The sequence below is a fragment of the Esox lucius genome, chromosome 14 (genome assembly GCF_011004845.1).
Source record: "Esox lucius isolate fEsoLuc1 chromosome 14, fEsoLuc1.pri, whole genome shotgun sequence".
Taxonomy (NCBI): Eukaryota; Metazoa; Chordata; class Actinopteri; order Esociformes; family Esocidae; genus Esox; species Esox lucius.
The window spans coordinates 29,569,911-29,596,959 of record NC_047582.1 but is presented as its reverse complement, the minus strand read 5'-3'; the positions used below and the strand labels follow the sequence as shown (position 1 = coordinate 29,596,959).

Sequence of the window (27,049 nt, the reverse complement as noted above, 5' to 3'; positions counted from 1 at the left end):
GAAACTGACTGGTATCACAAATTATAGAAAGACCCATATATTCTCCATCAACAGAGGGTCAACCTTAGCTAGGATGTAGAAGCTCTCCAAAAGGCTTTTAATTAAAGTAATAATGGTTTGGACTTATATAGAGCTTTTCTACACGCCTAAAGCACCATGGACAGAGGGAAAGCTCAACAAATAACATGTCATTCTACCAAGTAATATATATGAAGATGATTAGCAATTAAAAGGTGTGTTTTGTTGGAGGTTGTCAGAGAAAAGGAAAAGATGGGAACAATGAGCTCATTGGAAATCAGCTTTTTTGAGAATTTGACTATGGAGCTTCCAGCTTAGGAAGCCAACCCTCGGCTTGTCTTGGCCTTGACGGCTCAAACTTGATGCAAAAGGCTACATTTCATTTTCCATGACAATAAATAATTGGCTGTGCGGACGATTAGCGTCGGCCAAAACCTTCATACCAGGTATTTATTTAAATGTTTATATATTTATATTTTTTGTTTTGTTATGCCTTCCACTACTTTTTGATCCTTTGAGTTGTTGTGGCTTGCTGCTGCATTTTAATTGAATGTCACGCTAGGCTGAGGAGATGGAGAAATGGAGAAGAGGACAGTTAATTAAGTGTTTTCGGGTCCGGCTTCATTGCCCCCTCACGGGCTGACAGATTTCTCACATCTCTCCCTCTCTCATTGTCCCTCTCCCTCCTTTCTGGCTTCATCTTTCTGGCCATTACCAATCAGCCATATCTGTTCTTTTCTGGTGCTGAAGGGTCTGATGGTCCCTTGTCTAGCTCCACAGGTCCACTCATTCTGGTACACACTCACTCACACACACACACACACACACACAGAGGCACAGACTATTCCAGCCACAGACAATCCAGTACTGTATGCTTGAAAAGTAAATGTTCCATTTTTAGTTCACTTTACTGTACAAATATTTAAAAGTGATATGCTTTTGTGTTCTTTGCTGAGGGGATGCAGTGGATGAACATTCATCTCATACACAGACGGGTGTAACTGACCGACCGGACTGGTGTAACGGACCGACCAGACTGGTGTAACTGACCGACCAGACTGGTGTAACGGACCGACCGGACTGGTGTAACGGACCGACCGGACTGGTGTAACGGACCGACCGGGCTGGTGTAACGGACCGACCGGGCTGGTGTAACGGACCGACCGGGCTGGTGTAACGGACCGACCGGGCTGGTGTAACGGACCGACCGGGCTGGTGTAACGGACCGACCGGGCTGGTGTAACGGACCGACCGGACTGGTGTAACGGACCGACCGGACTGGTGTAACGGACCGACCGGGCTGGTGTAACGGACCGACCGGACTGGTGTAACGGACCGACCGGGCTGGTGTAATGGACAGATGTGTTGTGTTTTGCAGTGCGCCCATGCCCTACCTCATTGGTGTACATTCCAGCCTTATGGAGGTAAGTTCCTAACATCAGGATGGTTTATAACAGATAAAGCAATGGGTTATTTAAAGTAGATTGTTTGATGTACAAAAATACATTGTTCCTTTTTTTTATAGTAATAATCCAGGTATTTTGGATTCCAAAATCTTCAGTTATTTTTTTATTTTTTTACCTACCTAATTTCACTCAGCTGGTGTCTCAGATCTGGATTACTCTCTGATTGGCAGGAGAGGGTGAAAACCAGAAGTGTTTTGGTCCCCAGGACTGGAATTGAACCGCTGGGTTAGGTGATAAGAACATAAACTTTTGGTTTTTAGGTCTTTACAAGGATAGTAAAGAATCGGGTGTGAATGTGTGTGTCTAACAGAAGCCATTAATGTATTTAATTTATTTCAGTATTATATTTAACCAGTTAAATTAACTAAGAAGAAATTCAGATTTTCAATAAAAACGTACAATTGCAAGAGGACAGGACAGCAAACACAAACACGGACTGATTGGCACTCTTTGTAAAAAATTTAATTGTTGTTTATCAGCTTGATCTTATACACAGAATATGAGAGAAATCTAACCTTTAATTGAGTTCATTTTTAGAAAAACATAATTTTTTGGGTGATACATTTTCCCTCAGTTATAAAGGCTAGATTTCTCTCATTTTGATTGTAAGATCAAGCTGATAAACAACAGTGACATACAGTTGAAGTTGGACGTTTACATACACTTTAGCCAAGGACATTTCAACTCAGTTGTTCACAATTCCTCACATTAAAGTTTTGTAAAAATTCCCTGTCTTCAGTCAGTTAGGATCACTATTTTAAGAATGTGAAATGTCAGAATAGTAGACTAGAGAATGATTGATTTCAGCTTTTATTTCTTTCATCACATTTCCAGTGGGTCAGATGTTTTCATTCACTCAATTAATATTTGGTAGCATTGCCCTTAAATGTTTTAACTTGGGTCAAACGTTTCTGGTAGTCCACAAGCTTCCAACAATAAATTGGGTGAGTTTTGGCACATTCCTCCTAACAGAACTGGTGTAACTGATGTTTGTAGGCCTCCTTGCCCACACATGCCTTTTCAGTTCTCCCCACAAATGTTCGGTAGGACTGAGGTCAGGGCTTTGTGATGGCTTCTCCAATACCTTGACTTTATTGTCCTTAAGCCATTTTGCCACAACTTTAGAAGTATACTTGGGGTCATTGTCCATTTGGAAGACCCATTTGTGACCAAGCATTAACTTCTCGCCTGATGTTTTGAGATTTTTCTTCAATATATTCACATAAGTTTACTTCCTCATGATGCCATCTATTTTGTGAAGTGCACCAGTCCCCCTGCAGCAAAGCACCCCCATAACCTGATGCTTCCACTCCCGTGCTTCCCGGTTGGGATGGTGTTCTTTGACTTGCAAGCCTCCCCCTGGTCATTATGGCCAAATGGTAAAATATTTGTTTCATCAGTACAGAGGAAATCTTTCTAAAAAATAAGATCTTTGTCTAGATGTGCAGTTGCAAACCTGTAGTCTTTTATGGTGGTTTTGGAGTGGTGGCTTCATACTTGCTGAGTGGCTTTTCAGGTTGCGTCGATATAGGATTAGTTTTACTGTGCATATAGATACTTCTTTAAGTTTTTTGTCCAGCATCTTTACAAGGTCCTTTGCTGTTTTTCTAGGATCGATTTGCTCTTCGCACCAAACTATGTGTATCTCTAGGAGACGGAATGCATCTCCATCCTGAGCGGTATGACGGCTCTGTGGTCCCGTGGTGGTTATACTTGTATACTATTGTTTGTACAGATGCACATCGTACCTTCATGTATGATCGAACCAGACTTTTTTTTCTGAGATCTTAGCTGATTTCTTTAGATTTTCCCAATGATGTCAAGCAAAGAGGTACTGAGTTTGAAGGTAGGCCTTGAAATACATCCACAGGTAGACCTCTAATTAAAATTATATTGATTAGCCTATCAGAAGCTTCTAAAGCCATGACATAATTTTCTAGAATTTTCCCAGCTGTTTAACGGCACAGTCAACTACAGTGTATGTAGACTTCTGACCCACTTGGATTGTGATATAGTGAATAATAAGTCAATATCTGTCTGTGAACAGTTGTTGGAAACATTACTTGTGTCATGCAAAAAGTAGATGTCGTAACCGACTTGCCAAAACTATAGTTTGTTGACATGAAATCTGTGGAGTGGTTGAAAAATGAGTTTGAATGACTTAAACTGTATTTCTATAGCCCTTTGGTGAAGATGAGCAAAAAAACAGTGTCCACTGATTCTGGAATGTATTGTAAATAATGCAACATTTCATCACATGAACTCCCTGTCTCTTACAGAAAGTTAGGGGGATGACCCTGGATGATGTTGTGGTCCTCAACGTAGACACCAACACACTAGAAACACCCTTCGACGATCTCCAGAGCCTGCCCAGCGATGTGGTGAGACAAACGCGCACAAACACACACGTACTCAAACTATATCAAAGTCAAGGCAATCACAAAACTGTATTCCCTAACCCTAAAACCTTCACACTGACCTAACCCCAGGATTGTTTAAATCTCTAGAAGCTTAATACTAACTGTTAAACCTAATCCCAAACCTAGACGCTCATCATAGAGTATGACTGCTGCACTGAGTAAAGAAAGTGCTTTGAAAATATGTTCTGATCTTGAGAGAAACTGTTAATGGAATGAAAGTACTGAAATCATGCTTGCTCAGTGTTTAGAAAGTAGTAGATAGTAGTAGATAAACAAAAAGGTTTTGGGTGAAAAATGAAGATATTTGGGAGATACTGCCAACTAGCACTAACTAAAGCTGGTTCCACTCAAAATGGTTCACATTTTTTATTTTAATTAATCAGTCCTCGGAATAATTTAGCAAATTATCATACAAGAATAGTAATGCTGTATAGAGTAAACACAAAGTAACTGTATCAACCCCCCCCCTTTTTTTTCAAACATCTCATAACCTTGCCTCTCTTTGACAATGCTGAAATTGTGTTATTAAACCTTCACATTTTCTCATCTATCTATTGTATTTTTAAATCACAGAGCCATGCTGATGAACAGTTCAAGATCAAAGCAAATCCCAGAATCTCTCTTGGTGGAATACTTAATGCTACATGTCTCCACTACAACTGATCTGAGCTTAACCCTGGGAGAGTTAGCCTTTGAACAGGCTGGTCACGGTCCTTTAAAATATCAATTTAGACTTCCAGTGCCAACCAAAACGTAAACAGGCCCAATTATACAGGCCTGTTGTTATTCATGCTTTAACTATAACAAAAGTCTTTTCTTTCGATTTAGCCTCTTTAAAAACCTGCATGTTTTCTTCTAATTTAAGCTTTTCCATTGTTTGCTGCTGTTTGATGTTGTTGTCCTTAATTATAAAGTTGTTGGGTCAAAGACATTATTACATATTTTTTTTGCTCTGAGGGTCTGGGCTTCTCACATCCACACCACCTGCCTTTAAGTGTGGCCCTAATTGCCTGATCAAAAGGCTTGTAGCGTGGTGCTAAGTGACCAGGGGAGAAAAAGCAACCTGCTTCTCTCCTTTTGATCCCAGCCAAATACCTGCCCTGGCTCATGTTGGACAGCCATTATATTATTTGTCTGTCTACATCAGCGCTTGTTTTATATTGCAATTTAGCTCTTTTATAGAGTGATCTTTTATATTCATGAACGATCATTGGGATTAAGTGATACAGAGCGGCTTGTTGCTTTGAAGGTCTCCTCCGATGTCTGTGTGGGCTTCTGTCTGTGTGGGCTTTTCATGATGGTCATGCTTCCCCCGTGGACTATTCCACATGTCACACATTAAATCAAAGTGGATTTTATTTTGGCCACCGATCAGCTCCAATACACTCCATAATGTCTGATGAATGAAAAATTAAATGTATAAATTGTATCTGTTCCAAATACAAAACCACATTCTCCATCCTGGCAATATGGTTGGGGTTATTGTACCACTGGAAGATGAAGTCCCAGGTCTATTGCATGTTTTTCTGCTGGTATTTCTCTCTACTTTGCTTCATCCATTTTACCCTCTAACTTCACAAGCTTTCCAGGCCCTGACGCAGAGAAGCATCCTCATAGCATGTTGCTGCCGTCGCCATGCTTCGCATTAGGGATGATGTACTTGGGGTGATGTGCGGTGTTAGGCATGCGCCAAACGTAGAGTTCAGCGTTGAAAATAAAATGCTCGGTTTTCTTTTTGCCATTCTCCCAGGAAGGCTACTTTTAATACCAATGCAATTGCATTATGCACAGTGACTCCCCGCACAACAGTGGAAGACAGCAATTTCTTTAGAGTTGCTAGAGGCTTCTTGGTGGCCTCCCTGACTTGAGCCCTTCTCATGAGTATGGCCTGTTCTAGACACATTTACAGTTGTTATATTCTCTCCATTTCTTAATAATGCTCTTTACTGTGGTCTAAGGGATATTTAGTGCTTTCAAAATGTTCTTATATCCTACCCGTGATTAAAAAAATCACCATATTCTAGATTTTATTTTAATGTTTCTTTGTCTTCATGAAGTAGTTTTTGTTAGGAATTACAAACCAACTGTGGAACATTCCAGAGACAGGTGTATTAAACCTGATATTATGTAAAACACCTTGAGTGCACACAGATGGACTCCATTTAGCTAATTATTTGAATTCTAAATGCAACTGTTTGCACCACAGCTCATTCAGGTGTGCCATAACATAGAGGGTGAATACTTATGCAGTCGGTTATTATCTGTAATTAATACAGAACAATTGGCACATTTTATTTCTCACTTTGACATTTACTTTTTTGTGTTGATCAGCTCCCAAAACCCTTGACTAAATCATACATAAAATATTGTCACATGTTGTGTCAAATTTCAATTGGGGATTAATTTGGAGTGCCTCTGTGTGAGTATTCACATACAGTACCTCACAAGCTGACTTCAGGCCTGATACGGGAGATTCATCTGTGTCACGTTAAATATCCCCCAGTCTTACTTAGTAGTCTATTTGCTCCATTCAAATCTCCAGTTGTTTAACCACTGGAAGAGGGGTGGCCAGAAGTGTTTTAGTCAGGACAGGTCCCATAGTATTTGTGCTTAAAGGTTGACTCAGAATTAAGTCTCTGGCAGAATCACTGGAGCCAGCTCACCCACAAGGCCTCTCTCTCCCAGCTTGGCTCCCAGGAATGCCGTAAAGCTGGAAGAAACTTCCGGTCCTGCCGTTACACTTCCTCCACTTATTTCGCTCTCGCTTTTCTGACGAGGTGGGGGTGCTGGACAGGTACAGGAAGCATTAGGAGGTAGTTGGGCTGCTGGTGTTGCTGACAAGGAAGACACTTTCAAAGCCTTCCTGAAATTACAACATCAGATCAAAGAAATGTGCAAGGGACATCAAATCAATGGCGTGGCGTTCCTCCGGGCTTTGTCTTTGGCCCATTTTTGTTTTCTTAAAACGTCAGTATTATGATGATTGAACGATGTTATTCCTGAATGCAGAAATCCACTGATTGAAGTGAGCTCTGTCATTGCCATTTCAATTTTAAAATTGCTCCAAATAGGAGTACTCATGCACGCAAACAAGGGAGGAATGAACAACGTTCCATTCATGTGTGTTATCTGCCTTTTTTCTGCTGTTGATGGGAAAAAAACGTGGTCATGGGAATGCGACTGAAGTGCTGTGCACTTTTCTCCGGTGTTCTTTTAGGTTGCGTTTGTCTGTTTTTGGGTGGATGTAAAACTTTCCCTAACAAGGTAACCAGGCGTCCTTAATAACCAGGGGAGCTCACCGCTAGAGAGGAGCGCCAGGGGAAGAGGGAGGAAAAAAGGGATTATTTCAGCCCCTGTGCGCTCGCTCCCGGCTAGCGCATTAGCCTAAACGGCCGTCTCATGGAGTTTATTCATGTAGAATAAGGCCGTTGTTGACTCTGCTTTTTCAGCGGCATGGCGCGTATGGATACGCACTGGGGTTGGGGGGGGGGGGGGGGGTTGGCGTCTGTGGAATGGAAGGAGGATTAAAAGATGGGGGGGGGGGGGGGGGGTCAGGATTATACTCCATGTGAGGTTACAAGTGGCCTGGAGCGAGAAGGAAAGTCTGTCAGTCTATGCCTGGGGGGGTGGGGGGAGGGGCAGCAGAGTGGTAAGGTGAAAAGAAATGGATGACGTGACTCAGAAAATGGAAAACGTGAATACACCTCCAGCAGTCTAAGTGACTGCTGTGAATGGACTGCTCTTCCCTGGTCAGTCCATCCTCCAGTCCCTGTGTGGGCCTCAATAAGAATATTAAGGGTTAACTCTTTGGTGTGCTCTCTCTCTTTTTCTTTTTTTTTTTTTTTTTGCTGTCATACCCAGGTGTCTTCCTTAAAGAACCGCCTGAAGAAGGTTTCTACGACGACAGGAGATGGAGTTGCCCGGGCCTTCCTCAGGACACAGGCCGCCCTCTTCGGCAGCTACAGGAACGCCCTGCAGATCGAACCGGTGAGCCAGAGATGGGAGAGAGAGAGTGTTGGAGAAGTAGAGGGAGGACGGGGAGGCAATGTTCGCGGTTAACAGAGGGAGAACAAACGGGGAGGAAGATGGTGACACAAACACAAACACCTCCTGTTTTCCTGGCAGCTCCACCTTATCTCTGTCTCCATGGTGATAGTATATGATGACAGTCTTGTATGGGACCGTGCGTTTGAAGAGGAACAGCCAGTTACGGCTCTGTCTGCTCTGTACCTGCGTCAACACCAGAACGGGCCCGCGCCGGACGACTAATTATTCAACTATTCCGCCATATGTCGTCAGAAAAGTCTAATCCCTGCGTCTCGCGGCCAAATAGGTCTATTTTAAAATCATCTCTCCCAGACATTTACATATTTTAGACAGGGGCAATATGAATAAAACAAATAGAGGTGTCAATCACGGACCACCGCACTCTAGGACAGCAGCATGTGTGTGTGTGTGTGTCTCTCTGCCCACACGCACGTGCACATTTCTGCCTCTGTGTGTGAATAATAGCATTAGTGATGCAGATCTGTGACCCCAAGTGTATTGGTGGGTGTGGAGGACAGAATAGCCCCCCTACACGGGGTACCAGTTCCCCAGCAGGGTTGACAGAGAAGGGGACACACGCCTGAACAATGGCACAGCTGGTACCGTGCACCACATATGGAAGAGCCTGCGCTGCCGTCCACCTCCAAGCTGTCACTGCCCTGTGGCTAAACCCTAAACCCTAAAGCCCTAACCTGCCCTCTCTCTGAAGCCAGTCCCGTCTGCCTAGGACACACTAGGGATTCCAAAGAATTTGTATGTGCGTGTGTGTGTGTGCGTGCGTATGCGTGTGTGTGCGTGCCATCTTGTTCTGGGCCACAGGTTTGTGGTCCATTTGAAATACATTGTTCAATGTGTACATTTGTAACCACTCTGAAAGGAAAACAATCTTGTCCTTTTCACTTCATAGTGATATATTTTTTTGGGGGTTTTTTCTCCTGTTATTGAGTTGTCAGTTTGCTTCTGAAATTGACAGATTATTGGATCACAATAGTCCTGGAGTCCATTCTGTCTCTGACTGATTATTTACTCACCATGTCAAGACAGAATGATTCAAAGACAAAAAGGACAACTCACTACTCGAAAAATACCAGGAGAAACGGACAAACAGACAGAGAAACACAGAGAAACAGACTGGCACAGAGAAGCAAACACATTGTCACTAGGAGTACCTTGCTCTGCCTGGCAGATTGGTGGCAATATGTCCAATTGTGTCTTGGGTGTGTGTGTGTGTGTGTGTCTGGGGTGTGTGTTTGTGTGTGTGTGTGTGTGTGTGTCTGGGGTGTGTGTGTGTCTGGGGTGCGTGTGTGTGTGTGTCTGGGGGGTGTGTGTGTGTGTGTGTGTGTGTGTGTGTCTGGGGTGTGTGTGTGTTTGATACTGGTAACTAGCAAGAATCTCTAAACTAGTATTGCCCAAATTTTGAGTGGGTGGGAAAAGGGCTCGGTCGAGCTGTAGTTTTAACATTGCCTGAGAAAGGCAGTCAGTCTGGCTATTTTGCAATGTCAAGGTCTTTACGAACATGTCAGGTCCCATGACTCTATGGAATGATGACAAACATGGCATATTTATCTGACACTTCATAGCCATATTTATGTAATGCTTCATAGATGTTTTTATGTGACACTTCATAGCCATACTTAACTTACACTTCATAGCCGTAGTTAACTGATGCTTCATAGCCGTACGTAACTGGCGCTACATAGCCGTCCGTAACTGGTGCTACATAGCCATACTTAACTGGCGCTACATAGCCGTACTTAACTGGCGCTACGTAGCCGTACTTAACTGGCGCTACGTAGCCGTACTTAACTGGCGCTACGTAGCCGTACTTAACTGGCGCTACGTAGCCGTACTTAACTGGCGCTACGTAGCCGAAATTAACTGGCGCTACGTAGCCGTACTTAACTGGCGCTACGTAGCCGTACTTAACTGGCGCTACGTAGCCGTACTTAACTGGCGCTACGTAGCCGTACTTAACTGGCGCTACGTAGCCGTACTTAACTGGCGCTACGTAGCCGTACTTAACTGGCGCTACGTAGCCGTACTTTACTGGCGCTACATAGCCGTACTTTACTGACGCTACATAGCCGTACTTTACTGACGCTACATAGCCGTACTTTACTGACGCTACATAGCCGTACTTTACTGACGCTACATAGCCGTACTTAGCTGAAGGATGGTTAGTTAATGTTGAAGTGGTACCTGGGCTGACACCCACAAACACACATCTCACACACACACACACACACACACACACACAGCCAGACAGGTAATGAGGGGTGCTGTGGGTGTGTCCTTCTCCTGTCCTCTGTCCGGGGGTCCAGTCATCTCTACTGTAATGATGTGATCTCCACACAATCATTAGAGGACAGCGGGCAGCTCTTTTAATGTGCTAATTTTCCCTGGCCAGGTGGTCTCTTTTTCACTCACACACACACACACAGTCATGGGAACAAAACGGTTGCATGCAGGTTACCCCATGATTTGAATAATGAGGGCACATTAGTGATCCAGCTTTTACCTGTGCTGAAAAGTGTGTGTGTGTGTGTGTGTGTGTTTGTGTGTATTTATGATCAGGTTTTACTAGATAAAAGAGGAACTTCCCGAATTATGGTTCAATCAGAAATAAGTGGCTAATGGGGACATTTTTCCTTTCCCCTCTTTTTGGCTCAAGTGTTTAATCGAATGGTTTAGGGCAAAGGTTAAAATTGGGGGAAGCATTAGGGCTGCAAGTTACCGGTTAAGGTTAGGCCTAAGGGCTAGGTTAAGTTTAGGCATAACTGTTTCATTACTGAGGTAATGTTGAGGTTAGGCTTAAGGTAAGGGTTAGGGTTAGTAAAATTCAGATTTGTTTGAGGGCAGTCAACTTTGGTGTCCACATTTGAATAGCTAAGTAAACGTGTGTGTGTGTGTGTGTGTGTGTGTGCGCGCGCGCATGCTCTGTTACAGGGCTTACGGAGAGGGGGCTGATGTGCTCTAGGAGTGTGTGTGCTTGCATGCAGCTGTGCATGTCGCCTTCAGGCTCAGTAACGGCGTCGGCCGAGCGTGTTGGGCAACATCCCTCCCCTAGGCCCTGGGAAACGCCCCTTTTCTGGGAGAAGAGTCATCCCCTCCACTGGTTCTAGTTTAAAGTTTAGTCTCTTGGGCGCGACACATAGTCAAGCGTGGACGATGAGTGAATGTCAGTGAGTTTGATGGAGTGTGTTCGCCCTCTGTGTGTGTGTGTGTGAGAGAACGTGTATGGATAGCGTGATACGATCGGACAATGCTGAGCTGTTATTAGCCCCCAGAATTGACAGCTAATTACCATGATGCTCCCCAGACTGCTGATAGGTGGAGGGGTTAGGAGGTGTCGAGGGAGGCGGGGGTGTTAGGAGGTGTAGAGGGAGGCGGGGAGAGATGGAGAAAGAGGAGTACAGATGGAGAAAACAAGCATGCAAGCATGGACACTCTTTTTACACATGTTTAGAGAAGCTACATGTAATATTTCCATGTTAGAATTTCAACCAAAGTTGGATGTAATGGGATGTTTGCATAATGCGTATCTTCTCCCTGGCTTTCGGCCTCCACACCCCAAACTTTTTTCTTTATGAAATATTCTTGCCTGTTTTCTCTCTCATTGGTCCTCTTTTTATAAACACATTCCAGATGATGATTGGCTGAAACTTTAGAGGGAAGTTGGGTGCATGTGTAATATGTGCAAACAAACTGTAATAGGAGCCAGATAACCACAGCTTGAGTTTTCACTTCACCTGCAGACGTTTATCTCCCCATGGACAAACACTGAATACTTACATGGTATGTGAGATCATGTTGGTAATACACACCCAGCAGGCACGCACAAACGCATGCATGCTCACAATCTTAGGCACAAGCAAGTAGTGGCCCTGTCATGTTGTGTGTTGCCTTACACACCACTGCCCTCTACAGGTAAAAATGGGCTGCCATTCTCTATCACCAAATGAAGGACGCTGTAAACTGTGGTTTACATTAACTTAGACTTTTCTATCAACGTGTTCCTTTAAATATGTATGTAGAAAGTGAAGATTAAATCCAGTGTTGTCAATCTCATTCAATGGAGGCTGTAGATTCAGCAGGTTTTTGGTTTTTCCTTTAAGGGAAGTTCCTAACTAATTAATGACCATAATGAGTCAATCAGGTACATGGCAGGAGCGTGATATTTCACCCCACCACAGAATAACTTTCACACCTGTGACTTAATGCCTTAATGATACTGTGCGTGAAACACAGTGCTGTAAAGGCCTTTGTAAAACACTACTCTGTTGCAAACCTGGTCCAGGTTGTCTGGATCTATGTCTTGCTGATTGGTCCATTTCTTGTGTACCTTAAGGGAGAGCCAATCACGTTTAGCGAGGACGTGTTTGTGACCCACCGATCCAGTGCCATGAGACAATTCCTGCAGAATGCCATCCAACTGCAGCTTTTCAAACAGGTACGTACACACACACACTCACAGAATTAGTGGGATGCAATGGAATATGTACAGTACATTCAATGTACTTGAATTAACAGAACACGCAACAAACATTTCTTCCTCTCTGAAGTTCATTGATGGCCGCCTGGACCTGCTGAATGCCGGTGAGGGCTTCAGTGATGTTTTCGAGGATGAGATCAACATGGGAGAGTATGCAGGTGTGTACAACAGACTTTTAATGCGTTAGACAAACATATAACAGCGTTGTACTGGGTCCGTTCAAAGCTTCATCGTTGTTTAGAAACTGGCAGACAAACCCACCTCAAACCAGGTTTTTCTTCAGCACGTGTAAAAGCTGTTTTCAAAAACCAGGCAGGCCACTACCTGAACTGGTGTAATCAAAAGGTTCACAGATCGTCTCTGTATTAGGTGTCATTTTCAAAGCCTAGTGAACATGACGCAGCTATCCCAGTAGAGGTATAGAAAACCCTGGGATCTATTGCATGTAATGACAAAGGTGGTCCTTGAAAGCTTTTCACAGTGATCGTATGATTCCCGGAACAGATTTGTTTGAGGACCGCTGCGTCTGTACCGTGTAGAATGCCTCCTGTTTTATGATGTTGACCTTTCACCCCTGAGGCCTCACCTATGTGTCAACTCCACAGGCAGCGACAAGAACTATCACCAGTGGCTGTTCACCGTTAAGGTTGGTCCTGCAGAAGTTTCTAGCCTTTCAACAACAGACACTCAGATTACACCCATTTGACATGGAAATAAACAGCATATTTCTACTCCGCGTTCATTTTAATTAAGACCTGGTTTGTTATGTCACAAGACAATCTGTTTGCCGCAGTTGCTAATTCATAGCAATCAGCAGCTAAAACTGCTAACAGCGATTGTCTCGCCAACAGAAAGGGGGAGGGGCCATCTTCAACACCGTGAGGACGAAGGCCAACCCGGCCATGAAAACGGTCTATAAGTTTGTAAGTGTCCGTCGGTCCGTGTTATGCCAGGACAGTCCCACAGTCTTATTCGTTCAGTCAGCATACCGTTGCCACTTTGAAGGTAGATTCTGTCCGATGACTCCAGACAGCAGACACCAGCAGACACCAAGATAAAGCCTGCTTTCTAATTCCTCGTGTGTTTCCGTCTGAAGGCTAAAGATCATGCCAGGATGGGGATAAAGGAAGTCAAGAGTCGGCTTAAACAAAAGGTACGTAGTGGTCATTCTTTAGAGTTTGGGTTTGGTTCCGTTTTTATGGGGGAAAAAAAAAAAATCTGTCTCTGAGCCCAACCACAGACTTTATCCAACATAACTCACACAAAAGATAACCACACCTTCCATGCAGACACACACACACAAACTGCTATTCAATGGGTGCAATAATTCTTTGGTTGACGTTTGTTTCCTGTCCCACACCTGGCTGTCACCTTTCGCTATGTTCACCTTTTCCAACCCTCTGTTGACCTTTCACCTTACCCAACCCTCTGTTGACCCTCTTCACTTGACATTCCAATTTCACCCTCTCACCCGGACATATTTTATCCTGGCGCAATTCTGCCTCTTCATCTTGGTCATCTTCATCTTATGATCATTAACAACCATCGGCCTCTCTTTGGGATTTTGTTTTGCCCTCTTTTTACCCTGCTTTGGCTGTCCTATTCCTCGTGCCCCTCAACAATGCCCCCACCCACCCACCCACCACTATAGCCTCGTAGGGCCTCCTCCGTTGACCTCCCCCTCTCTTTGCATGGGGATTACTACCACCACCACCCCCTCCGGTCATGCCAACCTCCTCCGTCTTGTTGTGCCCCTCTCCAGGAGCTAGCAGAGAATGGGTACTCCTCAGGTGCAGGCACCGGTGGCACGGGACAGGGCGCCGGGGAGGAGAGCAACACAGCCAGGTCGCCCCCCTCCGCCGATGGGAAGGACGGTGGCCGTACCTGGGACGAACGACGGCCCATCACCGTGCACTTTGGACAGGTGAGGGAAAAGGCCCACGGTGGAGGGAGGGAAGGGAATATGTTTGGAGGATCTATGATGTCGTGGGTGTTTTCTGGGTAGTCGTGTGCGCGCACCTCCTGTACCGTAAGTCTGCAAAAGTGTTAGCGGTGTATAACAACGGCTTGATCTCTCCTTATTTACTGATTATTTCAGTGCTCCTTATTCTGTCAATGGGTTCAGGATAAACATGTTCTGGTATAATTAGCTCAGGTTTAATCTGTTCAGGATAATTATTTTCAGAATGAATGTGGTGCCTTGCAATTTAAGAGTTGCTGTCACGTTTTCTGTCCAATAACCCCCCATTGTCATTGGTCAGGATGTGAATCTGAAGGAAAATGAGTAGCAAAGAGCATTGCTATGTTAGAGATAAAGTAATACAAATGCATGGATTAAGAGTACAGAATAGTATCCAAGTGTTTGGATGTCCCAATGAGCACAGCTTGATCAGTAATCAGGAAGTGGAAGCTGCATCAGACCACCGAGGCACTGCACTCAAAACTCAGCACTCAAACAAGGAGACTTGTGAGAGAGAAGCTGCAAAGAGGCCAGCAATCACTTTGAGGTATGGTGTTCATTGGCCAGGACTTCACCAGTCAAGAACTCTGCACTGGCCTCTATTGGAGGGTGCCAAGAAGCCTTTCTCCAGAAGTATCATCTAAAAGCATGAGTGACCTGGCTGCAATGTAGAATCTTTTTGTGGTCAGATCAAACACGGTAAAGCTTGATAAAGCAAAATTCTGAGTGCTAGGTCTGGCACAAACCATCCCTAAAGTGAAGCATGGTGGTGGCAGCATCATGCTGTGGGGATGCATCTCATCAGCAGGGACTGAATATCTTTTTAAAATGGAAGGAAGTATGGATGTAGCGAAGAACAGGGAAATACTGCAAAGAATCTGCTTCGGTCCACTAAAAAATATCCCCTTTCAAACATTAGAGTGGATCAAGAAGAAAAGGTGATATTAAACTAGGTTATTTTAAGGTTTCTATTTTTCATTTTCCCCCTCAAAGATTTCAGTTTGTTTTTAAATTGAATTGTTCACATTATAGGTTAAAAGTGGAAAAATGTCTGACATGATTTATCTCTTTCATTCTTTTACATCACAAAAACCTGGCATTTCCACAGGGGTGTGTTGACTTTTTATATCCGCTGTATATATTTAATATATATTATAGTTTTTACTCCGCATTAGCGTGTATTGATCTCTGGTGGTAAATCTAGAATAATGCAGTCTACCTCAAAGACTTCCAATTGGAATCTCCAAACTAGCATCAAAGCTACATTATGGGCTTTAAAAAAAAAAAGAACAAACTGGAATCAATGGGTAACTATTGATATAAGATACATATATATTGAAGAGAATCCTAGAACCCAGATGTAGAGAAGTGAAATAAACAAGTATCGGAGAACAAAGTCGATGTCTGTGACCATTGCAGTGTGAATTTCTTGCGGACCAAGGTCACTCAGGGTCTTTCGCCAGGATCACAGAGGGCTTCAAGTCAGCTTGCTTTGACATTGCTGTGACAGAGGAAACAGTTCATTATGTTGCCATAGTCACCCCCGGAGTGGTCCCCATACCTTTCCTACCAATAGAAGGAGAGATGGGGGTGGGGGAGGGATTACATCGCTGAGGTGTTGCTCCTGGCGCCATCCAACCATCCGTCTCTCTTTCTCTCATTAGGGCTCTGAATAATTAGGACACACTCATTCTCTCCCTTTCTTATTTTTCTCACAGACACACAAGCGCACACACAAACACATCCACCCGTCAGGAAAACATTTGTGAAAGGCGTTGTTATCCGCTACAGAGATACGGTGTTAATTAGCTGATACTTTGTAAGGGGAAGGTCTTGCAGCCACGGCGTGTGTGCTGTTATAGAGTGGCGTGTGGTTGTGTTGCGTTGTAGTTGTGGTGCTGTGGCTGTTTTGTGATTGTAGTGTGTTGCGTTTGTGGGGGTTGTAGTGTGGAGGGGGGCAGTGGAGTAGTGGGGGTCGTAGTCTGGTGGGTATGTGATGGTTAATGTCAGTGGTTGTTGTGTGGTGGCTGTAGTGAGGGGGGTGTGTGTGTGTGTGTGTGTGTGTGTGTGTGATAGTCGTGTAGTGAGGGGTGTGTGTGTCTGTGCGTGGGGGTTGTCGTGTGGTTGTTGTATGTTGGGTGTGTGGGAGATGTGGTTGTAGTGTGGTTGTGATGTGATAGTTGTAATGTGGTGGTTGTAGTGTGGTTGTGATGTGATAGTTGTAATGTGGTGGTTGTAGTGTGATTGGGATGTGGTTGTGATGTGGTTGTGTGGTGGTGGTTGTAGTGTGTTGGTTGTGTGGGGGTTGTGGTGAGGTGGTTGTAGTGAGATGGGTGTGTGATGGTTGTGTGTGGATTGTGCAGTGGTGCTACATTGTCAGGTAGGGATGCTGACTAGATAAGGAATGTTGGAAACTGCGTTCTGGCGATCGGTCAATTGAAGAAAAAAAAAATCTGTGAAATGTGTGTACATAGTAATGCCCCTCCATTGCTGTGTGTGTGTGTGTGTGTGTGTGTGTTTGTGTGTGTGTGTGTGTGTGTGACCCTTGGTTGTCTCTGGCACAGCCCCTCCGAGAGCCACCACCACGACCCCCACTTCCCAGGCTGCAACGCGGCAACTCGCGGCTCGTGAGTACCCCCCCCTCTGCCTCCCATCTCTGGGATTGGAACCTCTGATTATGGCTTGGTGTGTGTGTGTGTGTGTGTGTGTGTGTGTGTGTTCTTGAATCCCATCCTCTGTAACTGTGGTTCCACGGGTATGGTACATCTGTTCAGCTGTGCTGTCAGACATACTCCCACTATCAGGTGACTATTGTCTTAACCGAACTTCATTTGCCTGGATCTTTATTCACTGTTAGTGTATGGTCACCTCCAGTGTACAGTTGAGATCAAAAGTTTGCATACCCTTGGAGAATTGGTAATATATATACCATTTGTAAAAAAAAAAACATGAGTGAGCAGGCAAAACACGTCTTTTATTTCTTATGGGATTCACATTCAACTGTAGGTCATAACAGAATGGCACAATTATGAAAAGAAAAATATGAACTGACCCCTGTTCAAAAGTCTACATACCCTCAGTTCTTAATATTGTATATTGCCCCCTTAAGCATCAATGACAACATGCAGTCTTTTGTAATAGTTGTCTATAAGGCCCTGAATTCTTGCAGGTGGTATAGCTGCCCATTCGTCTTGGCAAAATGCCTCCAGGTCATGCAAAGTCTTTGGTCATCTTGGATGAACCACAAGTTTGAGATCTCCCCAGAGTGGCACGATGATATTATGGTCAGGAGACTGTGATGGCCACTCCAGAACCTTCACCTTTTTCTGCGTTAACCACTGGAGGGTCAACTTGGCCTTGTGTTTAGGGTCATTGTCGTGCTGGAAAGTCCAAGAGCATCCCATGCGCAGCTTTCGTGCAGAAGAATGCAAATTGTCTGCCAGTATGTTCTGATAACATGCTGCATTCATCTTGCCATCAGAGCTTACTCCCCCCCCAAAACATCAGTGAGCCACCACCATGCTTCACAGTGGGGATGGTATTCTGTTCACTATAGGCCTTGCTGACCTCTCTCCAAACATAGCGCTTATGGTTTTGACCATGAAGCTCTATTTTGGTCTCGTCACTCCAAATTACAGTGAGGTGTGTCAAGGTGTTGTCAGGCATATTGTTACCAGGCTTTTTTATGGCATTGGCGCAGTAACGGCTTCTTTCTGGCAACTCAACCATGCAGCTCCTTTTTGTTCAAGTATCGTCGTATTGTGCTCCTTGAAACAACCACACTGTCTTTTTCCAGAGCAACCTGTATTTCTCCTCAGGTTACCTGTGGGTTTTTCTTTGTATCCCGAACAATTCTTCTGACAGTTTTGGCTGAAATCTTTCTTGGTGTACCTGACCTTGGCTTGGTATCAAGAAATACCCAAATGTTTCACTTCTTATTAAGTGATTGAACAGCACTGACATTTGCAAGGCTTTTGATATCTTTTTATATTGTTACGCAGGTCTTTTGACAGTTCTTTTCTGCTCCCCATGGCTCAGTATCTAGCCTGCTCAGTGCATCCACATGTGAGCTAACAAACTCATTGGCTATTCATACACAGACATTAATTGCAATATAAAAAGCCACAGGTGTGGGAAATTCCCCTTTAATTGCCATTTTCACCTGTGTGTGTCACCTTGTGTGTCTGTAACAAGGCCAAACATTCAAGGATATGTAAACTTTTGATCAGGGCCATTTGGGTGATTTCTGTTATCATTATGATTTCAAAAGGAGCCAAACAACTATGTGATAATAAATGGCTTCATATGATCACTAACCTTAAATGAATTAGTTTTTTTGCATGATCAGTAAAACTTTCAAAATCAATGTCCAAATTTCACAATTTCTGCCAAACTTATGAGCACAACTGTATGTAAAGTATGTGTGTGTGTGTGAGTGAGCGTGCGTTTGAGTGTGTTTGTGCATTACTGCGTGTGGCGGGTGTGCCGTCTTCACTGAGCAGTAGAGCACTGATCTCTAACAGTTACTAAACCACATGGCTGCTGAGTCTCTCTGTGAATCAGTGCCACTGGCCTGGGCTTCCTCTCTGGAGCTATGGTGACGTTCCTCTTCACGGTGTCCTGTCTGCTTCACATGCTCGCACTTTGTCCCAGCGTTCACGCATTTAACAAAGGCTCCGTGACTCGTTGAATTACATGTGTTTGCGCCTGGCGGGAACAAACGCCTCCACGCTGTATGTATGTCCTGTTATAGGGTTAAAGGTCGTAGCTCCATAGGGGAGTGTGTGGTTTGTCTGCTACAACGTCTTCCTGCTTTTACTGCATGATCCTCTAATATCCATCACGGTGGCCAGGAGCAGTTCAAAAGACGTATTTTTGACCAAATATCTGTTTTAAATGTCTTTTCAAGCTGTCTTCAATGTCTTTTGGTAATATATGTTGTTTAAACTGAAAGGAATCAGCTTGTTTTCTGTCAACATGCTTTATAGAGTTAATAGACACTGTACAGAGTTAATAAATGCCTTAGAGGTAATAGATGCCTTATAGAGGTAATAGATGCCTTACAGAGGTAATAGATGCCTTACAGAGGTAATATATGCTTTACAGAGGTAATAGATGCTTTACAGAGGTAATAGATGCTTTACAGAGGTAATAGATGCTTTACAGAGGTAATAGATGCTTTACAGAGGTTATAGATGCTTTACAGAGGTAATAGATGCTTTACAGAGGTAATAGACGCTTTACAGAGGTAATAGACGCTTTACAGAGGTAATAGACGCTTTACAGAGTTAATAGACACTGTAATGTAGGTCCTGGAGCTTACTCAGTGAGGAATGTCACAGTCACCCTAACAGTTGTGGCACAACTCAAATTTTTTTCGGTTTTGTAGGTATACATAAGATGTTGTGAAACATGATGTCTCCTCCTGACACACACACAACCCCCCCATGATCACGCTGGTTCAGAATGAAGAACTCCTTTCACTGTTCACACTACTCCCTTCTCTCCTCACACTCAACGTTGTTCCAAATATTCTTAATCTGTTCTACACACACACACACACACACACACACACACAGTAATTAGCACTGTGGTTCTCCTCTGAGTTAGTTTGACCCCTGGATTGGGCATAAGGGCAGCTAGAAAGACCCAATGACCTTTGACTCCTGAGCTCTCAATGAACCCCATGATCTCATCTGACCCCAGCTGGTCTCAGGTGCTAGCTATAGGGTCGCTTTGTAATGACATGTCTGATCCTGTGCAGTTTTTCGGGGTCACTTCCTAAGCAGTGCGATTACGACATTTTGTCTGTTACCTAATATTGACATACGGCTGTATGTCTTAGGACCGTCCTGCCTGTTAGTCTAGCTTGCCTCAGGCTGAATTGAAAAATTCTCCCCCTAAAAATGTTATTTGTTCCTGCAGGCCCGTCCACCCCGGCCACTGGTGGCCAAGAGACCCCGCAGCAACGTAGGCCTGGACAGCAGCCCTGACCAGTAAGACCATCTAGCCACGTAGAACACTCTGAACACACTCTCCCGCATCACGGACATTACGGAGTTCCTAATAAAACACTCCAACTGCGACATTATACAGGTTGTATAATGAACGGTTCACGGTTCGGCCCTGAAGGAGCTCCTGCCTGCACAGCCACTGTCTGTCCAGGAGGTCAGAAAACACTAATGTTCAGAAAATGACAGCTGCATTAAATCCACATCCGTGGTGTACCCAGACCGTCCAAACTGGTGTAATGTGACACTAATTAGCATTCCTTACACTTTAAGTTCCACCTCAGTTCTTCTGGGTTTTTAGTTAATCTAGTGGATGTTTATGAATAAAATGGTGGTAAGGTTCAATCAAGTATTTTATTTTGGCTACTTTTAGTGGTGGGCTTGGTTACTAGTTTAGTGCTGCTTCAACATTGTCTTATAGAGAAATTATGGGACTGTATTTTTGTTGGGTTGTGTCATGTTGACATGGGTTTTTGTGGCCATTTGGTTACTGCTGGATTTGAAGGGCAATCGCTCTACACAAAGAGCGATTGTTGGTGAAATCTGAAGTTGCTTACTGCCCTCTTGTGGCCTCTGCTGCACATTGATAATAAATTAAAGTTCCAGACTAAAAACTTGTTGAATTCATGTTTTTATCAATGAAAACCATGTCATCCGCCACCGGCCCTTCTCTCTTACCGAGTGATCTCTCCCTTCCCTGCATCCCCATGACAACCAAATGCATCCCAATTCCATGTCTTTCAGTTTACAACCGTATTCTCATGATGATCACTTCTCAACCGTTTCTCTTTCTGTGTGTGTGTGTTCGTCCTTCGCTCCCTCTCCTAACTCCCTCCTTTCTTCTCTCTTTTCCTTTTCTCTTCCTTTTCTCTCTCTTCTCCGGCTCCCCCAGTTGTACCCGCCCTGCCCGTCACTACACAGTCTTTCTGTCTGAGGACTCATCCGGCGACGAGCTACAGCATGACGACGACTCCATCGCCGGCTTCCCCGAGAACTTTCTCTTCTCTGCCCCCTTCGAATGGTCACCCCTGTATGCTAGACTTCTTCCAATTATAATGCTCACGCTTCACTGTGTTGGACCTCTTCGATTGGCTCACCTCTGCCTGGCTCGAAGCATGATTGGGCGTCCGATCCGCCCGTCTTCCTTGGGTTTTCCAGTTGGCTGAGATCTATTTTTGCTTTCTGCATTATAATCGGCGGTCCGTCTTTCTTAACTAATTCTGCTCCTTTTGTCTTATGCACTCATAGCTTATCATGTCGCTAAAAGCTGGTTGAGAGCGTTGGCTAAATTACTGAATTGCTATTATAAACTGTGTGGTTTTAATTTAGAATTTTGAATTGCTTTAAAGCCATATGACATAACATGTCTTTTTAACCATCATGGAGGGTCAGTAACCAGTTTATAATTGCAATCAGGCATCACAGGGGGAGTGGTACATCGTCGATATGCATCGTCCCTAAGAACAGCTATAAGCCGACATAACCGCGGTATATTGCCCACATACGACACCCCCATGTGCCTTCCTGCTTAAATGCAATGTAGCTATTTGAAATTTGTGTGTTAGCAGTACAGTTTAATTGCTAGAGCATCTCGGCAGCAGTCGACTCTATAGCGTGCGAACGTGTTAATTGTGTGCGTGCACGCTTCCATGAAACTGAAGGAACAATCCGCCCGACAGGCCACAGCCTTACCGCTCCTTGAAGGAGGCAGAGTTTGTGGAGGAGGCGGAGGATCCTGTCGGTGGCCCCTCCTACACGGCTCCACCCAGTCCAGTGATGGAGAAGTTTGCTGACATCAACCTGTTGGGGGAGATGTTTAGCTGTTTGGACGAGCCTGATGGACAGCAGCTCGGCCTGGCCAAGAGCTTGGAGGACCTCCGGACACCCAAAGACCCCCAGGAGCAACAGAAATTCACCTACCAGGTAATAGTGGTCACCTGGCAAGGGACCGACCCAGACCTGGTTATATAGTTCAGTGCCCCAGTTTTTTGATGCCTAGACCGGCCTAGGTAGCGCAATTGGAATTTCAATGGAAGGCTAATTCCATTCAAACCAATTTTGAAAATTATGAAACCAACTAAAATTATGAAACCTCTCAGAATGGAATTGAAATGTGTAACTCGGGTCAGAGTTGCCAGGGTACAGGGCACTCGGTCAGGTGGTCATCAGCCGTTTGTCTGGTCTTCCCCTGTGCAGCGGATGGACCTGAGTGGCAGTGAACGCACCCGCACCCTGCCGGGCCTGAAGCACGCCCACCCCTACAACAAGATGTGGAGCGTGCACGGGCAGGACGACATGTCTTCGGCTGACCGGCCGTCTTCCAACTGGGACCGGCCCCTGTCTGTGCCCCCCCCTGAGCTCGAGGAGCCACAGCCTCCCAGTCGGGAGTGTTTCGGCCCTGGGTTCCCCGAGCGGACGGATCCCTCCAGCGCCCCCGGCCAGGGGGGCTGCATCACCATTCCCCGCCCTCAGGGGAGGAGGACACCGGAGCCCGGTAAGGTCTTGGGTGTCCCACCGGTGCCCCAGCCTCGGACCAAGCCGGGGGACGGTGGGGGCACCACGGCGGGGGGGCAGGAATTCAGGCAGGCCCTGGGGATGGGGGGGGACCTGATTCTGCAGCCCACTAAGAGGGAGGTGAACGACGGGGAGGATGTGGATCTGCTCAGCCTTCTGGACCCCCTGAACAACCCCACTCAGACCACCGCCACGAACCCCGCCCTGGCAGGGGAGGGGCCTGAGTCCCAGCCCGCTGCCGCCCCGCCAGGCCCCCGACCGCTACTACCACCGCGGCCCTACCCCCAGAGCCTGCCCCCCTTCCGCCAACACACGACCCTCAACCCCTTCACGCCGCCGCTCGGCTACCCCGCCCACAGACACTACTCGCCCACCGTGGCAGGAAATCCGTTCGGCGGGGGTGTCTACGGGCCTCCGGCGGCTGCCTATTTCCACCCCTCCCCCCAGGGTCTTCCCACTCACCCTTTTTCCACGATGCCGGGGCTCTACAGACTGTCCTCCCCCATCGGGTCCGCCCTCCCCACGGGGATGGGCTCCATGCGACTCCCCCTCCCCGGTCATGGCGGTCCTCCCCTCACCTCCTCAGGCAGCCACCATGCTATCTCCAGCCTGCTGGACTCTCCGTCTGCCCCCACCCTTAGCCCTGCCCCCAGGGTACTGCCAAAGCCCCCCAGCGCTGCAGAGGACTCGATTGACTCTCAGGACCCCTTTGGGGATCTGCTGGCCATGGCTAAGCCAGCTGTTGCACCGCCTAAAAAGAAGGTGGAGGAACTTCGTGGGAAGTGGGAGACTTTCGACTAAGACCCCCTATCCCCCCCGCCCACTCCCCTGACTTTCTACTTAGGGGCTTTGTGTTATTCACCTCTTTCCCTGCACCAGCTTATGCTGCTGACCAATGAGGAACAAAGTCTGTCAGGCGACCAATGAAGAGGCTGGGTTCCGTGCTGTTCCCTCCCCAGTCACATGGACAAGTCAGTTTCTCTCTGTGCTCTATGTGGGAGTTTAAACCTCCTTATTTCACTTTCTCTATAACTTTCTCTTTGTCTCTCTACCACTGTCTTTTTTCTGTCTCTCTCTCTCTCTCTGTATCTCTCTCTCCCTCTTGTCCTGTAGCCAGGAACGGGACTCTTAACCTGGGCTTTCTTCATTCTGACAGGTCAGTCGTGTACAGCCCAAGCTAGCGCTCTCTTGCACATTATCCCTTGTTGTTAGCTGTGTTAAATGCCTTCACTTAGTCATTAGCTTAGCTAAAACTGGAAGGCATATGGCCTCAGAAACGCCTATTGAATCTAACCTGTTACCAGTAACTAAAAGGCTATCATGTCTCAGAAACTGTTAACCGTCTCAGTCGCTACAATGGTAACGCTAATCGTTAGAGTAGCTACTTATCTGCGTTTGTGGAATTCCAAGCTTAGCAGCTTTATAGTCCAATCTGTTGTGCATCGCTAGCAGTCAGTCCATCTACCCTAGATGTCATGCTAAGCAATTTGTTTTAGGAAACACTCAAAATATACATATTTTTGTTTGTCTGGACCTCTGTATAAACCAGTGGACTGTACTCATTGACTGAATCAAATCCGCCAGAACATACCATGGTTGGTTCTGGACCTTAAGATGGACATTTCTGATTTCGTCACGCCAGTAACTGTGATCTTTAAGTGGAAAGATTTGCTAGTTGGTGAAACTTCAAGAACCTATGATTGTAACCTATGTAGTAGGGAGTAAATATAGAGACCACCCAGTGTTGGGCCAGTTATGTGTGAGATTTAAACTCATCCAGTGTATTTCCTTTTGCCCCTTTTTTGATTTTGGCCTTTTTCTTGTGTTACCATGTTTTCTGTGTTACAGTGATCACCTACTACTGAATCTCTGGCTGCCTGCTCAGTGTGCTGCTACTGTAATGTGCAAGAGTTTAAAATGGGTACTGATAAAATGGGTACAGTTGTCGGCGGGCATTACAAATCGATTGCCCGAGCACTTCTGTTTCGATCAAATAGACTTAAATCAGGAACCTCGCCACGAGCTAAGACGACACTGGCTTGTGACACTGTCGAGCATTTCTCCGGAGAGCTGCTTCAGGTAGAACCCACCGCCTGGCCAATCGGACGATCTGTCAGGCTGGGCTAACAGTTGGGAGTACTCCAACATACCAACACTAACAACACAACACTAGGCTTGCTGTGTGGTGGAATATCAGTGAGGCTGCAGAGCAAATCACGTCTAACGATGTCTGTGGAAAAACTGTTGGCCTCTGCTTTGTGTTTAGAGGGGAGATGTATCATGTGCGACTGATTAAAGATTCATTCAAAAAGTGTTGTCTTTCGAAACACCCCACATGCAAATCTGACTGACATTTTTAGCAGTTTCATCCCATCCGTTCCCAGCAGCTTGTTAGAAAAAATATGTTCTATTGAATTTCTGGGGTACTTTACAAACCAGGATCAATGTGTTAGCTGACATTTCAAGACTTTCTCAGTCCATGCTGAAATGGTTTGTACTTTTATACTGGTTGAAAGGCAAAACATTTCATCTTTAAGGCACTGATTAATATGTACTGCAGTATCTATACATAAAATGTACCATTCAATTTTTTTGTCAATAAGCTTTGAAAAGTTAATCTAAGACTTTTCTGTTAAGCACAGTGTTATTGGCATATTGATTAGCTAGACATACATTACCCAAATGTCAATAATGAATGTAAAAGTAAGATTAATTGTATTTATGTTTAAAGTAACCTTGATTCTAGCAGAGCCTAGAGTCAATAGTACAGTACAGCACTAACCCCATTATCACTCAGTTATAATGAAAATAATAACACATGAGATTTCAGTGTTTCTTAAAAGCTTGAACTCTGTTAAAAACAGTAACTTCAGATGTTTCCTCCCTGTATGGTTTTTGTGTATGGACGGCTGTGGTTACTTTCAATAAAACAAGATCCTCTTTAAGAATGCGTTAAATTAAATATCCCTCACAGTCCAAGACTGTGGCACAGTGATAATTGAATCACTGAACATTCAGTCTGCCTTACGGTCTCCATGGTGTTTTCAATCTACAGCTACATTGAAAGAGTCATGGGTGGGCATATTAGCTGCTTACTTTGACCGCCTCTCAACTTCCCCTCCCTTCTCAATTAAAAAAAAAATCAGCTTTCATAGTATTGATAACTTTTTTTTATTTATTTGGTTGTTTTGTTTTATTGTCTGTCAAGTTCTCCCATTTAGGTATCTCTCAATTAAAAAGAGCAGTCACACGATTCCCAGCTTCATCGACTCACTTCTTCAGCCCTGCTGGTGCTACTACTGGTTGTGATTGGTTACCTGTCATTTACGAAAGGTTCTGTTTAAATTTGACTCCATTTGATGTTCTAACAATGTGTCTCTCATTAACTGTCATTGGATCTATAGTGTGATCTGCTCAGTTTACTGAATACAGTGTGCTGATTAGTATATCTGTCCTTCACCACACATTCTCAGTGTAGTATCTTGTTCTAGTCCAATGCCTGCAGCCCTCTAACATAGTTCTTCAAAAACTTTGACCCCTATTGATTTGATCCTTGATTTTGGAAAGTATGTTAATAAATTGGGTTCTAAAATCTGTGAAGTTCAGGTTGGCAGGCTGACCATTTGGATCAGATGAGCAGCAAGACCCAGATACATAGGTATTTTATTGTTGTGCCTCACAGTGTTTATTCTGTATGCATGAATTTGCATGTACAGCACTTCGTTCAGCAAGGCTAGACTGAGCTGAAGGCTAGGCTATTGTAAACTGCAAAACCCCTTGACAGTTCAGCAACTTGAGATTCCCATTGCCCTCAGTGAAATGTGCTCACTCGTTTTTCCTTAAGTGTTTTTATTAGAAGAATCTTTTTCATACATTGCAGGCTTTACTGCATATTTTGTCATTTCAGTCATTTAACTTTTTATGCAAAACCTTGCATGAACTGCAATTTGCATGAACTGTATCAATGTTTGAAACGCCCTGCGTCGCAGAATGGGTGAAGTGTAACTAAACCAGATAACAAACAACACAGCAACAAACAACCGTCAAATCCATTACAACACTCCCATGTGAACTATAAAAGACAGACTTTTAGTATTTCCTCAGTAGTTAAAAGAATTAGG

General features: G+C 44.8%; 1 protein-coding gene across 7 annotated transcripts in view; it reads left to right on the top strand.

The window, feature by feature from the left end:
• The window catches only part of dennd1a (DENN/MADD domain containing 1A), a 93,164-nt gene extending 66,983 nt beyond the window's left edge, over window positions 1-26,181 (top strand). For 2 of the 7 annotated variants that reach the window (XM_010889677.3, XM_010889675.3), the window contains 14 exons: window positions 1,397-1,442; window positions 3,764-3,865; window positions 7,766-7,891; window positions 12,300-12,401; window positions 12,514-12,601; window positions 13,049-13,089; window positions 13,295-13,366; window positions 13,540-13,596; window positions 14,206-14,367; window positions 16,968-17,030; window positions 20,329-20,399; window positions 21,307-21,444; window positions 22,094-22,337; window positions 22,611-26,181. In XM_010889677.3, the coding sequence (XP_010887979.2) occupies window positions 1,397-1,442; window positions 3,764-3,865; window positions 7,766-7,891; window positions 12,300-12,401; window positions 12,514-12,601; window positions 13,049-13,089; window positions 13,295-13,366; window positions 13,540-13,596; window positions 14,206-14,367; window positions 16,968-17,030; window positions 20,329-20,399; window positions 21,307-21,444; window positions 22,094-22,337; window positions 22,611-23,729 (2,431 nt within the window). In that variant the 3' untranslated portion in view covers window positions 23,730-26,181. Of the gene's footprint in view, window positions 1-1,396; window positions 1,443-3,763; window positions 3,866-7,765; window positions 7,892-12,299; window positions 12,402-12,513; window positions 12,602-13,048; window positions 13,090-13,294; window positions 13,367-13,539; window positions 13,597-14,205; window positions 14,368-16,967; window positions 17,031-20,328; window positions 21,032-21,306; window positions 21,903-22,093; window positions 22,338-22,610 lie in introns of those variants that run through there. The other 5 variants (XR_002197809.2, XM_010889676.3, XM_020053327.2 and 2 more) reach the window with 5 other exon arrangements.
• Window positions 26,182-27,049: the final 868 nt, after the last annotated feature.